Below are 15,659 nucleotides of genomic sequence, written 5' to 3'. Positions count from 1 at the left end.
CTTTGAGCAAAAGGTTGCGGCGAATTCATGAAGCTGCGTGTGGTCTGTCTAGATCGTAGATGCTCCAAAACCACCGGAATATCTTTTTTTTTCATGTTCTTTGCTTTGTCTTTTTGATTTCTTTAAACGTACTATGTTTGCTCTCAAAATGAACTTGTCCATATTGATTTTCGACCAGTCGTGGTGATGTTACCCAGGAGATTGGAAAAATATCTTCCAACCTCTTATGAGAGCCCACGTGTGCCAGAAAAGTGTTCCTGTATCATCTGTGTGTGTGAGTGTGTGTGTCTGTTATTGTGTATGTGTGGGTGTGTGTGTGTGTGTGTTTGTATATTATGAGAGAAGAAGAAGGGGGGGGGGGTAGGAAAAACCATAGGAGCTTAAGTATGCAATGGATGATATGAACCCCTCGTCATTTGCACAACCCATATCTCTAGCCTGCCCGGAATACTCTAAGTGCAGCATGTCGGCATTTAAGGGCACGCTTTTATTTTCCGCTTCAATTTTCAGATAATCTTACTTTTTTTCTTTTTTTTTGCGACCAAAGGGGAAGAATACCTTGTTTGATATATATGACCATATTAAAACATGAATATATTTATATGGTTGTAGAAATATGTAAATATGCATCATATATTACACTGATATATCTCTATATTCTTGTACAAATGTAGGCCTACAAATAGAGAAAGAGAGAGTGTGCAGTTGAATGCCTTCAAATGTGAATATGCCATTTTAATCGAAAATACCCATGCACAGTAAACAAATATAAAGGATTCGATGTACACCTTTTTTCCGCGGATTATAAGTCCTACCAAGGCAATGGTTCCTTCCTTACTGCTCTCACACATTACAACTGTTTTATATGTAGGCTAAGTGTTTTAACCTGCAATTTGTTTTTGCATGGAACAGTGGACCTGGTTTTTAGGGTGTATGTTCCGTTTACATTGTCTTGAACTTGAATAAAGTCACGATTAAACAAACACCATAAAATTGTATCAAATGTGCCTAAAATTTTGTTAAAGGGAAGGTATAGTTTTGGCTGAGATGGGACTTTAGATTTTAAATTTTTGTGAGATGATGAGAAACCTCTTATAAAATATGAAAAAGCATACAATTCTGAGAAGAATTCAAAGTTTATTTGATGAAAATTGGTTTTGAAAATGGCTGATATATCCAGAACATAGCAATCCTAATAAAAGATGGGACCCACCTTTTATTAGGATTGCTTTGTTTCACTTTGGTTTTAGGTATCTCAGCCATTTTAACACTAATTTTCATCAAATAAACCTAGAATTGTTAGCTCTTTAACATTTTATAAAGTGGTTTCTAAATATCGCGCAAAATATTAAAAGCTGAATCCCCATTTCAACCAAAACTATACCATCCCATTAAGGTGCGGTTATAAAGATAAGATATTTTTGTAGTAACATGATGGGATGTTTGCCGTTCCATTACCTCCTGTCTCCTTGTCCTCTATTCCTCTCCTCCCCAACCATCAATTTAAAGGAGACCTCCGGATGATTTTCAGATTTTTACATTTGAACAACTATAAATCAGTTATACTGAGGGCAGAGTTTCAGAATTTGTGATAATTGGGATGAAGAATAAGAATATTTTCAAAATTTAGAACAAATTGCAATGAACAAGGATGATGACATGGCAGAGTCACCATAAGTATGCCTGAGTTGGGGCTCAAGGAAGCAGAACAAAAGAAGAAGGCATGCATAGATTATACACAGGTGAACTCGCAAGCAAGCGGTATTGTAATGGAATTACACTGTATACATTTCTGAAATATGTGAACCTCCTATGTCATCATCCTTGTTCAGTGTAATTTGTTTAAGGTTTTTCAAAGTATTTTTTCTCTGCTCAAGAACCACAATAAATTCCACAGATTTATACATGGAGTTGTTGATTTATGTAAATATGATGTGAAATTATGAAAATCGTCTGGAATGTCCCTTTAAACTTCTTCCCTCTCCTTCGGCTTTCATCTGCACTCCGCTAGGACTCGACCTTGGCGATGGCCCGTTGGCCATGGGCAACTAAAAATTGATGTCGGACCTCCAAATTTTCTTTTGGTGGCCAGATCGGGCTGCTGAAATCCAAAATGTATGTTTATATTTCCTATTATTTCGGGCCACTACATTTCTTTTTCGGACCACCAAAATATCAAAGTCAAAGATTTTAGGCGCCCGAATTGGCCACCGGAGAAAAAAAAAAAAAGATAGCAACGAGCCCTCAGGACTTCAGAATATGACTGTCAGTCTGCTCGCTATCATGTCTCCCTCGCTTTCGTAAATTTCTTTTTATGCACATAAAAGGGCTTCACGTGATACATTTTTTACCAACGTCACCTTCGGACACAATTCGACCAAGTTCGGTTGGTCACATGACTTGGCTTGCCCTATCAGGCTCAGCCGTTATCACCTGCTATATGGCTCAAAGGCGCGTTGATTAATCTCCGCATTCTCAATTCCACATCACACAGCTACCAACCATGATGACTGACACCAACGAGGTTCCCCAAGTCGAGACTCTGGCGACCCCGCCGCCCGTGGTCGTCGAAAACGGATGCAAGACGGAGAACAAGGAACTCCTGGCCAAGAAGCTGGAGAGCGAGAAGGAGGACGGGAAGCCCAAGCGCGGGACCTGGACTAGTCAGCTGGACTTCCTCCTGGCCCTGATCGGAGCGTCCGTTGGCCTCGGGAACGTGTGGAGGTTCCCCTATCTGTGCTACAAGAACGGCGGAGGTGAGTCCAAGTCCCAGTCCAAGGCACATTTTTAGGCCAATCTGTAGTAACTACCTCTCCCGTGATTACGTATATCATTTTATCTCTTCCCCGTCTCTGTTACTACTCTTTTCTTTTCTGCTCCACAATTTTCCCCCTGTTGTTTTTTTTTTAATTCCATCAGATTCACAGCTACAGATATAGTCTAACTTGCTGTGTTACAATGTCCCACTTTTTTTTTTGGCAACATCTCCATTTGTCTGAATGAAAAACTGATATATTTCATATATTTGAGTTTGAATGTGTAGTGGATTTGATATTGGTTTTGATATGCTTGTTGGAAGTATTCTTGTCTATCACATTTTCATCGATATGTGTTAGTGTGTGTATTGTTGTGAATGTATGCAACTTTTTTGTTTGTTTGTTTTTACAATAATTTTTTCAGCGCTTTTGAATCAGTATGAAATGTTTCACATGAGTCCTGCTAAATTCAGTGATTTTTTTTTTTATTTGGTTACTTTTTAAAACTTTCGAAACTCCCATGTTATGTATAGGGCCTACGTAGATGTGCCGAGATGTCAAGTTTTATATTGTTGTCCTTTACGTAATTATTTTGTGCAGCGGTCATGACTGAAAATATTCAAAGATTTTCGTCTCACAATAGACTTGAAACGACCAAGATGGGCTAAGCTCCTTGGTGAAGCTTGCTAAAGATACGAATCGAATTCGACTTTACGCCCCTTACTGGATCGTGTATTTTGATCACGCTATTTGCAGATTAGCTGTAAAGTACAATGTTTAGTGTCTCTGTTCCAATCAAACATAATCATGCACCATCATAAGGTTATTTTAGGGCCACGTATAGATTGCGGGGGGGTTAAGACATGTCGGTCTTGTTTACGTGTAAATATCAGATTATTGTACCGTCGAGTTATTAAGTTGGTTTTATGAATCAAAACGTTATCTATAGATATATACATGAAAGTTTCTCTGCCTTATACCGCGACTTCATCGACGACGAAAAAGTATTTTAGATGAAAATGCGATCACCATGATATGCCAGACCTTCTCAACCACGAATGCATAACAAGCAAGCTGTGATGCAAAACTGTTTCGGTAATGATCATACCATTGAATTTATTAGTGCGTCATTCGCGTCGCCGCCGAAGAGCTCACGTCGATTGTATGCGACAGTTCGCACTCTCACCTTCCTCTCCCGTGCCCTGTATGTTGATTAAGGCAATATATAAATTAATTTTTGATATGAGAATTACCGGCAAATACTAGTATAACAACACTTAAAGGGAAATTCCATCCTGATTTAAAAAAAATGTTCTGTATTAAAACGTAAAAATAGAGAAGTATAGATCAATAAAAATGTGGGGAAAATCAGACACAACAAAAAAATTATGAAATGTTAAAGCTTAGTAAAGCAAAACAAATTACATGTATCAGCTTTGTGTGACGTACGTGTGGAGCACGGTCGTGTTTTGGCAAAAAGGTGTATGTCTGCCGTTTTACAGCGACTACAAAGCCGAAAAAATTGACTTTAAAGTTTTGGCAGTTTCCTTTACCGTAGAAGCCATCTAAACTGTGTAGCGCTCAGGGATTTAATTCCAGGATTTAGTATACACTTCAAATTTCATTTCCTGATAATTTGTCTTGCATCAAAATTTAAAAAATACTTCAGAATTAGCACTTTTAGAGACATACACCTTTTTGCCAAACCACGTTTACAGGGACTGCAACCCACGCTATTTTGGCAAAAAGGTGTATCTTCACATACACCGTGAGAAATCGTGCATTTAATTTGGCAAAAAGGTGTATGTATAGAGATACACCTTTTTGCCAAATCAAAAGCAGGAAAACTGATAAACTGATACAGAAATAGCCCCAAACATTCCAGAAACAAAGACTCAATGACTTACGAAAGTTGGTCACATGAAAATTTCGGCATCGAACCCCCCCCCCCCCCCCCATAGTAAAAACCAAAAACATTATATTTTTCAGACATACACCTTTTTGCCAAATCACGACCGAATTATCGCAGCTCTCCATTCGGTTCTTACACAAAAATTCACAAGTGTTCATTTTCTCCCGAGAACAATTTTATCCTGACCTGTTCTTGGTGTGTGATAAGAGTAATACGTTTGTGCATGTCCTACTTAGTAGATACGTTTTGTCTGTGCCCCAAAAATTGAGAACAACAAGGAAAAAAAAATCCGTTAAGTTGCTCAACACCGAGATCACACAATTACATAAGTGCCAATTCGTAGTAACTCTCTAAACTTTACAACTCGTAACTGCGTGTGTGTTTTAAAATTTTCCCCCAAATATTCACTGATTTGCATCTGATTTTTATAAGGTCATACGAAGGAACATTATGTGTTACATTTATGTTTGAAAAACAAATGCCGTAATGAAATCAGTCAATCAATCAATCAATCAAACAATCAATTTAATCAATCAATCAATCAATGTCGGGATGAAATTTTCCTTCAAATTTCAGCCCAGTGCACGACTTTGGGCGGCGGCATAGATCTCCATGCCTAGAGACACTCTTCTACTGTACAGATTTGAACTTCTAAAGCCATTATATGCAGTAAATATGTACTTTATTTATAACGCCATAAACCATAAAAACAAGGAATAAAGCAATTGCATTCCGATAAACAAACCGTTTGTCTTCTGAGGTTATCGGTCAAATTCCATTCATAAAAGTTCTGTTGAATATTTTACTTTTTTTTCTTTTTAGTTTTGGAGGAGAATTGCTCTTTCAGGCAGAGTGCCGCACAGACGGGGTATATAAAATATTGTTTTCCTTGTTAAATCCCATACAATGGTATTGAAAGGAATTTTTTCAGTCATTCACATATTACTTTGCTCGTATCTCAACTAAATCGATAATTTTGTCTCATAGTTGAAAGAACATTCCTTCTAGTGGATGCTAGTATATGTTGGTTGTTATCTTCAATAGACGTTGGATGCTAGTATATGTTGGTTATTATCTTCAATAGACGTTGGATGGGCAGTATTCTATTTCCCGAGATATTTCACCAACAGTCAACCTTCAGTCAATCGTTGAACAGCGACAATGATAAGAACCTGTTGAACTGTTGCCAACGCATAAAGAGAGAAATTCAAAAAAAATAAAGCAAGAAAATTTCAGCTGTCAAAAATTTGTCACAAATGTCGCACAGTGAACGTTTTCATTGAAGTAAGTTCAACACACAGTAGGCTGTGTTATGGTCGATCTGATTGATTAAACTGCAATTAGGCCTTACACCTACCTCTTTAATTCGATTTTTTTTTTTTAATTGTTAACAGTTCTTAAACGGACAATCAACTCGTGCAACAAATAGAAGACTACTTCGCGCAGTATCGTTGACAAACAATAGGTTTTCAAGGGGTGCGTATTCAGCGATTACACCGAAGGTTTACACGCTGATAATGTACCATTAACAAGGCGGGGGGGGGGGGGGGGGGGGGGGACACGATTATATAATCGTGTATCTTTTCGACTAGGAGGAGGTAAATAATGGGTTATAACACTGCGCATTCTTATACGATAATTTCTACCACTCCAGTTACGTTATTGCCCTATTTCGCAAGCTCGTTCGTAGAATTCAAAATTGCACTTTTTTCTTTAAATCTCTCGAAGATTTTTGATGGATAAAGAAGCGTTACTGCAAGGAGGTATACTGCACTATTACCTAGTACCTCCTTGGTTTACAGTGGCTCCTCGCTTTACGGTCAGATCATTTCCTGGATAAACTTTGACAAGAGTTCCCTACAGTTTCACCTCCTTTGAGTGATAAAAATATCAAGGTATAATGACCTTGATACGAACTCGCCAAAGTGCTTGCGAAACCAATAAAGTCTGAATCGAAGATTAAAATGAAGTTAAAGGATCCCGCCAATGTTATCGTAAAAGAAGACTATAATTAACAAAACTTCGACCTTCTAAGAGCACTTATTTGTACATCCACAACAAAATGGTATAAACTACATCAGTTCAGAGCTCGACATTAGAGGCGGCCCCGTGGCCCGGGGCAACTAAATATTGATGGCCACCAAACTTTCAGAAAGGTCATCTGTTCGTGGCCCGATCGGGCAACTAAGATTCAAATGGGTTTTAACGTTCTTTTTATTTCGGACCACTACATTCTATATATATATATACATATATATATATATATATATATATATATATATATATATATGTTTTTTTTTTTGTTTTGTTTTGTTTTGTTTTTTTTTTTGCCGGGCCTCCAACATTTTAGATGTAACTTTTTTAGGAGCCGGGGACGGGCCACCAGAGCAAAACCCTGCAGTATCTGGTTACTCTGTAATTATCTTATTAAAAACAAAAGAGAGAGAGAGAGAGAGAGAGAGAGAGAGAGTGTGTGTGTGTGTGTGTATGTGTGTGATTGTTAGCTTCAAACATTTCGTAAATAGCAGAAATATTGAAAATCGAAGTGTGTTTCCTTGGATATGTCTTCTTAGTCTGGGTGCCAAAGCCACTTTTTGGGCCTAACCTTGTTTTACCGTCCACCCTATGTTTTTTGATGGTTTTACCCTATTTCGAGGGTGCTGAATCCGAATCTGGATGATGCAACTCTTGCATCCTTGAGGGTTTTGAGATATTCAAGATGGCCGCCAAAATGGCCGCCCAAACCGGAAATTCTCACGTATTTCATTCTCAATGGTGAACAATTGAAAACACTTGATGGTTTTACCCTATTTCGAGGGTGCTGAATCCGAATCTGGATGATGCAACTCTTGCATCCTTGAGGATTTTGAGATATTCAAGATGGCCGCCAAAATGGGCACCAAAACTGGAAATTCCCATGTACTTCCTTTTGAATCGTGAGGAATTGAAAACAATTGATGGTTTTACCCTATTTCGATGGTGCTGAATCCGAATCTGGATGATGCAACTCTTGCATCCTTGAGGGTTTTGAGATATTCAATTTCTCACCATTTATAAGGAAATACATAGGAATTTCCGATTTTGGCGGCCATTTTGGCGGCCATCTTGAATATCTCAAAATCCTCAAGGATGCAAGAGTTGCATCATGCAGATTTGGATTCAGCACCCTCGAAATAGGGTAAAACCGTGAATTGTTTTCAATTTCTCACCATTTAGAAGGAAATACATGGGAATTTCCGGTTTGGGCGGCCATTTTGGGGGCCATCTTGAATATCTCAAAACCCTCAAGGATGCAAGAGTTGCATCGTGCAGATTCGGATTCAGCACCCCAGAAATAGGGCAAAACCATCCAAAAACATTGGGTGGACGGCAAAACAAGGTTCAGCCTTTGGCACCCAGACTATCTTTTGAAATCGATATCACGATGAAAGACATACAAATAAATTTTACTTTCAGTGTATGCAACCTTTGTACTGAATTATGAATGTCCATATTGAAAATAAGAATCAGATACATGTATATTACAGCCTGAAGAATGATATAACTTTGGTTTTTGACAGAGAGAGAGAGAGAGAGAGAGAAAGACAAAGAACGCGCGAAAAAACACACGCATATTATAGTATATAATTATAGGTATTTACGACGGTTCGTATTTATTATTCCTGCAATTCTGTGAAAAATCCTTCAGAACCGAAGGCATGTTGACTCCCTTTACAATGGCTTATAAAACTTAAGAATTGCCCAAGCTCTATCCGTGCAATGATCGGGCTGTCATAACGCTCTCAACCCGCTAGGGACGCCAAGACTCTGCTTCATTAACGTCTCAATTATATCGGAAACACCACTGGGAGCTTAGAAAGTCCTCCACATGATGTTGGAAATTTTATATCACCTACACCTGACTCACATTACGCTTTAGAGGAACTATATGCAATGCAAATATATGTTAACTTGTATTAATTGGTTCATGATATCCCGATCATTTCATTTCATTTTCTTTTTCATTTATTAAGTTTCCACACAAATTACATTATTTTGTAACATACACCCAGATATCACTGAATAGAAGCAAATATTGGTAAATTCATATACAGACTTAAGATAATATTTCACGTTGCAAAATGGATTTATATCAGTCTAGAGTACGTTATATACATACATATACACATATAAATATACATTAGATAATTAATATTATGTGCGATCATCATCACTTATATGTGGCAAAAGTTATATTTAACCATTATATACCATATATAATACTAATAATTACCATAATATATAATATTAATAAGTTAACCAAAATTCTGCCAGTTACGTAACCCGGTGAAGTGGTCCCGCCTCACATCCAACTGGACCCCAAGTGTATAGCTGAATAATGGGCCATCCAGCCATCTTCTCGGATGGAAAGTGAACAAACAAATTTGTCAATCATCGCTGAAGTACTGTTATGATTTACAAAAAGACATTGGAATGCACCTTACCCTAAACCAAGCATATAACTTGCGTGATTCCCTGCAACGTATTTTGTTAAACACGGAAACGGACAAGTCTTTAATATGCTCAGTCTATAGGGAAAGATGCATTTCAATGCCTTTTGTTAATCATGCTATTATTAGTACACTATACCAGGGCTCGACACTAACTGTGGCCCGGTGGCCCGGGGCCACCAAAAACGCACGTCGGGCCACCAAAATTACAGAAATAAAGAATTTGGTGGCCTGATCGGGCCACCAAAAAAAGTCGGATGTTTGCCTTTGGGCCACCAAAACTAAAAGTTAGTGTGGAGCCCTCCTATAGCAATGATTGGCAGATGATGTCACTGGCAGAATCCTGCGCGGTTTGGAAGATAATTATATATATATATATATATATATATATATATATATATATATATATATAGCGTAGGGAAATAAACTGAAGACAAATAGTAGAAACATTATTTTTAGATATATGGCAAGTATTTTAGATATTCATTCAGCCACATACGGGCTATTGAAGATAATCATTAATCAATATAGGAACCAACATGCATTTGCATTGCATAGTCCCTTTAAATGTCAGTCAGTGATTCAAAAGTCTCTTTCGGAAGGTTGTTGCCTCCTACATGCCCCAATTTGATATAGGAAAGGGGAATTAGAGCATTCTCTGTTGTCGTTGCGGGTTTTTTTTTTAAAATGTTTAAACTGAAGTCTCTCAATTAGCATGCGTATATTCCCTAATCGACATTTCATGGATCTTTATAATATACCGTGTGAGGGTGGAATATTCATCGGTATACGCATCTTGATTTAATGGAGTTCGCGTGCAGAAGGTGGCCGATGAGAGTTGAGTCGCTGTACATCTATAATGATTCTTTCCTGCCGTGAGACTGCCTTATGATGTCAGTCTCCGCTTTAAAAAACTTGCTTTCCTGTTTTCTTCACCCTATTTAACCGCCATTAATGAAGTTTAAAAGAGAATTTCCAACGGCCATTGCGAGGTATTTCCACTTTCGTTCATTTTACGGCTGCTTCTCAGGTTGAAAAGAGGGAGCTATTATATGTCAATCAAAATAATGTTTATTGACAGAAAGAGAGATTAATGCCGCATTGATGCCATATTACCGTAAAACAAGAAATTTTCGCGTACTCCTGAATTTCGCGAGGAGCCACGATTCCCGTGTCGGAAAATTGTGATAACTGAGCAATTTCATCACTTTCTTATGGTAAAGGGTTCGAGGCTGATGAAATAATCTCTATCATTCTATTTGCTCGATTTTTTTTTTCTGTTTAAGAAAGTGTGGAACGACACATTGAGGTTTTTTTTTTTTTTTTTTTTATTCCCCAGGGTCCTCCAGCTGCCGATCGGATCGAAACTGTTTCTTGTATGCGTATTTTCATGACCATGTTTTTTCTTTCTTTGAATCATTTGATAGACGAATTGACGAGTACTCCCTCGTCAGTCTTCACGTGCATCGGTTTATCAGCCGTGAGAAAAGTCTGTGGCTTATTATTGGCCAAGTGCTGCAATAGTAATTAACCGCACCGCGAATAACAGGGCCGCTTCTACATAGAGAGAAAAAACAAACAAACTCACACAACAAAAAGAGCAACAGCTGAACCCAAAGTTCCCAACGTCATTCCCAAAGACCATTCCACTTCCGGAGTTAATTTCCGTCAAGGGGTTCTTGATCGAATGTACACTCATTCGAACCCCAGCGAACCATGTCTCCTATTAAATCGACCAAGTTGTGTTCTTCATGTGTTGAATGACTATACATTGTTTCGATTCGTTTTGTACATGACTTTATGTTATTATTAACAATGTCAACCCCGTAGGTGAAAGTTCGTGTCTTTTGAAACTCTTTCCCCTTTTTGAAACAGGCTAGATTGTAATTCAATCATCAAAGGTTGCTCAATTATCAAAATGTTTGAGATAGGTCGAACTTTGATATGTGTGAAATTTTATGCAATGTTTTTACTTCATGACTGTTTTTTTTTTTCATTCTCGTGGCTTTTTTTTTCAGTGTCTTCTGCACCATCCGGTACTACACCTAAAATGGCAATGACTTTTCAGTCAAATCTCCGATCTCGAAACGATGTTCACAAGTTGTCATCACCACCTAAAAAGACGAACATTAAACCTAAAAAAAAATAAAAAATGAAGAGACCTAGCCCGAGTTATTTAGAGACGAACTCTGAACTTATTAAGATAAGGTGTACAATTATCTTCTGCTTACGACATCGTGTAACGTTTTATTCGTGACCCTTGGTGTCTTCATGATCCCAACCTTTGATCTGCTGGAGATCTTTGAATGTTAAAAGAATGATATTCTTATATCAGCGGTTTTATTTGTGCTATCTCTCTTGTTTTTTTTTTGTGTGTTTTTTAATATCATCTGTAGGTGCTTTCCTGATTCCCTACTTCATCTGTCTGTTCCTTGGCGGGATACCGCAGCTGATTCTCGAGATAGGCCTGGGCCAGTGGGCCAACCAGGCGGCCGTCACAGCATGGGACATTTGCCCCATCTTCAAAGGTGAGTTGCAGTTTTCTCTCCCCCCCCCCCTCTCTCTCACACACACAAAACAAAAACATCCAAGAAAACATTAAACAGACATGAAACGACAGAAAGTAAATGCATCTACCGGCGCTGCGGGTTCATTTCCAGCGCTTTCCACTCACGTATAGCCAGACTCATTTTTACCGGTATGACATGATCACCGCGTGACTGTCAGCAGCTTATAAGATTGGAGCAGACGTGATGCCATCAACTTTCTGCAAGTTTGTCTCTCTTTGACTCAAGCTAATGTTCGATGAAAGTTTGACGGCCTTTTGTCATGCCTGTTATGCATTGTAAGCTGCTACACCTGCATGTGAAATACTCTAATAGGACAGACACCAGCCTCGGTACCAGGCTGCCACGTACACGTATATAATTAGGCAGAACAGCAAGACAATATTATGTACACGGTGTAACACTGCCAAAAGACGATACCTTGTCATCCTGTTTGAGAGGTGCGTAAGTAACATAAATAAGTGTACGCCCTAATGAGTGAGATGAACTTGGGGCGAGATTGTGGGAATACCCCAGAATCAAAAGAAGAAGAAGGAGAAGGGTTCCTCTTCCGCTAGCACGCTAGGACGCTGGTACCGCTCTTCTATAGCGGCTGGCACTCCCAAAACCGCTATCACTTCCTCGGTTTACCAGCAAGTTGATTGCGAGTTTAAATGTGACAACTCTTGGCATTGGTGTCCACATGCAGGACTCGGCGGTGCGGGTCTCTTCATCCAGTTCTTCCTGGATACCTACTACATCGTCATCATGGCATGGTCGCTGTACTACCTCTTCATGTCCTTCACATCCCATCTTCCCTACTCCCACTGCAACAACGAGTGGAACACGCCCTGCTGCGTGGCCACCGGCGAGAAGACCTCGGACATCGCCAACGCCACCACGGCCGCCGTGCCGACGCTGATGACGTACGCTCCCGGAAACGGAACAAACGCGTCCATCATCGAGACTTGTGTGAACACCACGTCGTCGACCGTTGAATTTTGGGAGTAAGTGTACGATTAATGTTCGCCCACTGCCCCCCTTTGACAACCAACAGAAGAGAGCATGGCACGAGTATGTGCGTGTGTCAGTTCTTGCTTGTATGTATGTGTGTGGACGCGTGTATGCGTGTGTCCGCACGTGTGCTTAATACACAGCGTGAAGTTTGTAGGGTATAATTACTTCACTCGGATTTTGTCAAAAAACAACCCTTGTGATTGAGGGTCCATCCTATTAGTCAGGTGACTAGGGTTTACCAGGAAGAAGCAAGCAGTGAGAAGACACTTGGTCACCCGGATGCAGCCCGTGTGGAGAAGACTTGGCGACTTGAAAGATGGCCGACAGTTTTGATTCTTGTAGCAAAATCGAGAAGGTCTAATAACACGTGAACCGGCCGGTGAGTCCTGTCACGTGGTTTGATGAAGTAGGTTAGTTATCCAGACTTATTACTGACTGAGCTTACTATTCATCTCTTGTAGGAGACTGTAACCTGGCGTTACTGGTCAGTAATCATTTTATCCCTCACCTCTCCCGTTTTTTTTACCTTTTTGTGGGTTGCGAAACACACCCTATTTTATCAAGTTTTTTTTTGTGTTAAACTACCCCATAACACAAGTTGAAAAATGCGTTCCTAGCCTTTTCGTCAGATAGTCTTGTATGACAGGCATTTTTTTTCATTTTTTACTTTTCTTTGTGTGTGTTTTCATGTGTGTCCGTGTGTGTGTGTTTGAAAAACAAGAGCTGTAGCGTGATTGATTGCTTTATCCCCCTTCCCCCGTTTAAAAGAAAAAAGAAAGAAAAAAAGAAGAAGAAGAAAGTAGCTTTAAGTGAACTTGTTGATTTTAGCACGTTGGAAAACAACCGTCTCGATTGAAATTAACCCCACATCTAGCCGCAAGATTCTCCAGATCCATTTATCGGATGGTATTGAGCACCTCGGCGGCATCAACTGGCAGCTATTGCTCTGCATGTTCCTCGCCTGGTTTCTCTGCTATCTCTGCATTTGTAAGGGCGTCAAGACGTCGGGAAAGGTAAAAGTGGCGTTGTGCAAGCTTGGTGGATGAAGGAAAAAAATGCAAGCCGAATCACGGACGATACCAAGATGGATAGATGCCAAACAAACCAAATCATTTTTTTTAATTTATTCATTTTATTTTTTTTAATTCCCGCCTTTTTTAAATGAATAAGTGATAACTATATAGGATGAGGGCCCGAAATTGTTAGAAAATTCTTTTTTTCCCCCCCAGATATACTGTAGATAGGTTGGGATGGATGGGTGGTCGGGTGGGACAAATGTGGTGGAATCTGGGATAGGTTAAATTGGTATGCACTCCTGGGATTTTTTGATACAATATTGCTTAACAGATTATTCACCCGTTAACTTTCATGTTTTTGGTGTTTGACAACGAACAAGTCGATAGAAGTAGGAATGTATTTGGAGGTTGGGCACAAAAAAAAAAAAATACATATGATATAATATATTAAACACAAAGACGTAGAACATTTTGTCAGTGGGTAGTGCAGGCTTGCTTGCATGGCTTTGAGAACAGTGTAGAGAAAAAGATTGTGTGAGGTGTGCTGCCTTAACCCGAACAATCACGTATGGAATATCATTTCACAAACTCAGGGATTGTTTGGGTTAAGGGGTATGACTGGTCCTGTTTTTTAAATGTTTTGGAGGGTGCTGATTGAACTTGAATTCTATCTCTGATCGAAATCATTATCATTATTATTGATATACGAGCATTTGTGTTCCAACTGTCCCCTTCCTGTATATTTACTCCAGAGCTAGTGCAAGCTGAGAACTTGCTTGAGTTTTGAATTTCTCACTGTACTCTGTCAAAACGAACAGTGTTTGACCCAAACAATCACGTTGATCATCTCACACATTATAGGGATTGTATGGGTGAAGCCTGTATACTTTTCGGATCAATGCAATCTTGCATACCATGGTAAAGCGGTCAGCAATTGAGACTGCAAACTCATTGAATACCAAAAAGTTTGAAACAAAATTCTTAAATCTATTTCAGACATATCAAAAAGCATAAGGTGAAATCGCTTGCACTGGTAGCAATTGCCCCCCTTTTTTCTTCTCCTTGTGTGGTTTGAATCAGACTAACACCGGACGCGGGTGTCTGTTGAACCTTAAGCCATCTTATCCCGAAATAAACTCAGTAGTCATCATCGCCACATACAATAAGGGATCTGATGGTTTGGGGCGAAATGGGCATCCACTGTGGTTCGGATATTATCATCGTCGAGAATTTCGTCGCGATTTTTTTTTTCTCCAAGGAAAGCGAGTCGCTAACGGCGGAGGTGATGTATTTTCGACGTCTTGATTCTTCGCAAACGTCGATTCTGCCCCGCGACGAAGATCTGCATATTCGAGGATAGAGGAAGGAAGGAAGCCGACTTCGATTTCATGAGCGAACCGCGAAACATCACATGTTAACACCTGCCATTCGTTTGCAGTGCTGCTTCTTTTTTTTTTCTTTTTTAATCCGCGTCACTGTTTTTTTTTCTTCATAGCTTTTTCGCCATATTTCTACTCACACTCTATCAAACGTCATTTTCATTCGGTAGACCTAACGCTGCTGTTGCACTGTTACAATCAATCCATCTCTCAAATCTTTTTTTTAAAGTCTCTGATTCTGAGGCACCACACAGATCGTTCACACCTTTTACCCCGTCTCGCAATTTCTTCCATATTCCTCTGACATACTGCGTGATATATATTATTTTCTCCAATGTCAACCCATGACTGTTGTGTGGATGACAAGTGCGGGGTGAGTGTGTGTACGCAAGTCGCATTCGAGAATGAATTCCAATGCATAATTTGCATTACTGTCGAGAAACGAGTGTCGTGCGTGTGGAGGTGTGTGCTCACCTCAGAGGATGCTATTCGGGAGGCCTCCCGTATATGTTGTCATCCTCAGTGGCTGGTGGATGATGTTTG

General features: G+C 39.5%; 1 protein-coding gene across 1 annotated transcript in view; it reads left to right on the top strand.

The window, feature by feature from the left end:
• The first annotated feature begins 2,491 nt into the window (after positions 1–2,491).
• LOC140236116 (sodium- and chloride-dependent GABA transporter 2-like) overlaps positions 2,492–15,659 on the top strand; it is a 77,231-nt gene continuing 64,063 nt past the window's right edge. Inside the window, exons 1-4 of the mRNA XM_072316091.1 lie at positions 2,492–2,756; positions 11,555–11,686; positions 12,414–12,711; positions 13,596–13,734. Of these exons, the coding sequence (XP_072172192.1) occupies positions 2,504–2,756; positions 11,555–11,686; positions 12,414–12,711; positions 13,596–13,734 (822 nt within the window). The 5' untranslated portion in view covers positions 2,492–2,503. The remainder of the gene's footprint in view (positions 2,757–11,554; positions 11,687–12,413; positions 12,712–13,595; positions 13,735–15,659) is intronic.

The sequence above is a fragment of the Diadema setosum genome, chromosome 1 (genome assembly GCF_964275005.1).
Source record: "Diadema setosum chromosome 1, eeDiaSeto1, whole genome shotgun sequence".
Taxonomy (NCBI): domain Eukaryota; kingdom Metazoa; phylum Echinodermata; class Echinoidea; order Diadematoida; family Diadematidae; genus Diadema; species Diadema setosum.
This window is presented reverse-complemented; position numbering and strand designations above follow the sequence as displayed.